Here is a 1,953-nt window from a genome sequence, read left to right as displayed (position 1 = left end):
GGTTAATATTTGAGTTGCGGATCAGCCCAGTAGAACCGGTTCTAACGGAGCAGGTGTTAATTGGAAAGCTTATTTAAACAGTTGTGGTTAGAGCTGGCTCAGTTGATCCGGTCTGCTGGACCTGATTGTTCAGTCGGTGTCGTCATGCCGACATAGTGAGTCGGGTTTGTGGGGATCGGCTCCCGGCCCAGAAGAACCGGCACCCTGTCATTACCGCCTCGGCTGCCAGATGTTCCCAGCAGCCTCAGGTGGATCTGTGACCTTTGACCTGATTCCTCCTGGCTGTTGGGGGCGTGGTTTCCAAGCCGCTCCTCCCACAGGCTCCGTCTCCTCCAGGAGGGAGCAGAACCCTCAGAGGCTCAGTCTGAGCTGACGTGGGCCGAGGTCTGAGCCAGGAGCAGCTGGAAGCCATCATTCCTTTACGAGCTTGAAGCAGACCCAGGCTCTGCAGCATGGAGCTCCTCGGCGAGGCCCGGCTCCTCTGGGTGCTGCTCCTGGTGCTGGCCACCTTCCTCATCTGGCTCTTCTTCTTCTGCTGCTACAGCTGGAACCACAGTTCATCTCCCTCCCTGGAGACGTACCTAGCAGGTAGGTGGGCCCGGAAGCTCCTCCCATCAGGAGCCTCAGGCTGATTCACTGACTCAACTCTGTGGAAGAAAATCATCACTTTCCTTTCCAGCATGGTGGGGCCACATTTTTCCAGAACCTACAGGCTCATTTAGGCTCCACTTTGTGGTTCTGATGGCTGGTACCAGAGGGAGGGGGGACAGAGGCTCTTTCTGCTCTGAACCACAGGAAAATGTTATTTATAGAGAACTGGGAACGCTGGGCTGCAGTTTCCCATTTTATCCCAGATCTGTCTGTAATGAATGAATCATTTTACTGGATATTTCTACTGGTTCATCCCAGGTGTTCCGTAAAACCCAAAGGTTCTGCCAATGTTCTGAAAATGTTCTCTTTTCCTCACAGTGATGCTGAAGAAGTCCAAACCCAAAGCTGCGGCTCAGGTGAGAGGAATCCTGCATCAGTGGCTTCATTCAAACTCTCATCTCACGTTCTTTAAAAAACAGTTCTGTTCAGCCCGGTTCTGTTTGGCCCGGTTGTGTTTGGCCTGGTTCTGTTTGGCCTGGTTGTGTTTGGCCTGGTTCTGTTCCTCCCGGTTCTGTTCGGCCCGGTTCTGTCAGCTCTTCCAGCTGATGCTGTAGTACCAGCTGTGAACTGCAGGGGGCCTCAGTCCTTCATGCTTTCAGAGTTCACATCATCCTTAAGATGTTTCTCACTTTGGGTTCAGTTAGAAGAACCACGTGGTTCTGGTTCAGTTCGTCATGAGTAGAACCAAATAGAAACTCATTGAACATGAATTAACAAAAACAGGGAGAGAAAGGAGGAAGCATGTGAGGTGGACCTTCCTGACCCGTTTACCTGATGAATCTAGAACCTTCCTTAAACGTGTCTGAAGCGTTCCTGCAGCTCTCGTTCTTCTCCTCCTCTGACCTTCACACCTTCCTGTTAGTTAAAGTTCTACTTTGCTTCTTCAGGCGTGTTTTCGGCTCGTGGTCTAAATTATTATCCGTTCAGTCAGTTTGTTTTCCGTCAGGAACCAGAAATAAAACTGAAACATATACCAGAAAAACAAGTTATTCGGTTAACAAACCATTTATCCGCTTTGTATTGTTCACACAAAATGAAAATGGAAAAAACAGGAAACGTGTGTTGATGAATGACCCGGAACAAAACCGCATTAGATCAGGTGAAGACCTGAACTGGTCTTTAAAAGGGACCTGAACTGGACCTGAAATGATCCTTAAACGGACCTAAACTGGACCTGAAATGGTTCTTTAAAACGGACCTGAACTGGTCCTTAAAAGGGACCTGAACTGGTCCTTAAAACGGACCTGAACTGGTCCTTAAAAGGGACCTTAACTGGTCCTGAACTGGTCCTTAAAAGGGACC

General features: G+C 49.3%; 1 protein-coding gene across 1 annotated transcript in view; it reads left to right on the top strand.

Moving 5' to 3' along the window:
• The first annotated feature begins 387 nt into the window (after window positions 1-387).
• LOC107090836 (plectin-like) overlaps window positions 388-1,953 on the top strand; it is a 142,198-nt gene continuing 140,632 nt past the window's right edge. Inside the window, exons 1-2 of the mRNA XM_015384427.1 lie at window positions 388-588; window positions 970-1,007. Coding sequence (XP_015239913.1) covers window positions 453-588; window positions 970-1,007 — 174 coding nt within the window. The 5' untranslated portion in view covers window positions 388-452. The remainder of the gene's footprint in view (window positions 589-969; window positions 1,008-1,953) is intronic.

This window comes from Cyprinodon variegatus, unplaced genomic scaffold (assembly GCF_000732505.1).
Source record: "Cyprinodon variegatus isolate N-32 unplaced genomic scaffold, C_variegatus-1.0 Scaffold312, whole genome shotgun sequence".
Taxonomy (NCBI): Eukaryota; Metazoa; Chordata; class Actinopteri; order Cyprinodontiformes; family Cyprinodontidae; genus Cyprinodon; species Cyprinodon variegatus.
The sequence above is the reverse complement of the archived record's forward strand: the minus strand, read 5'-3'. Positions and strand labels throughout refer to the sequence as shown.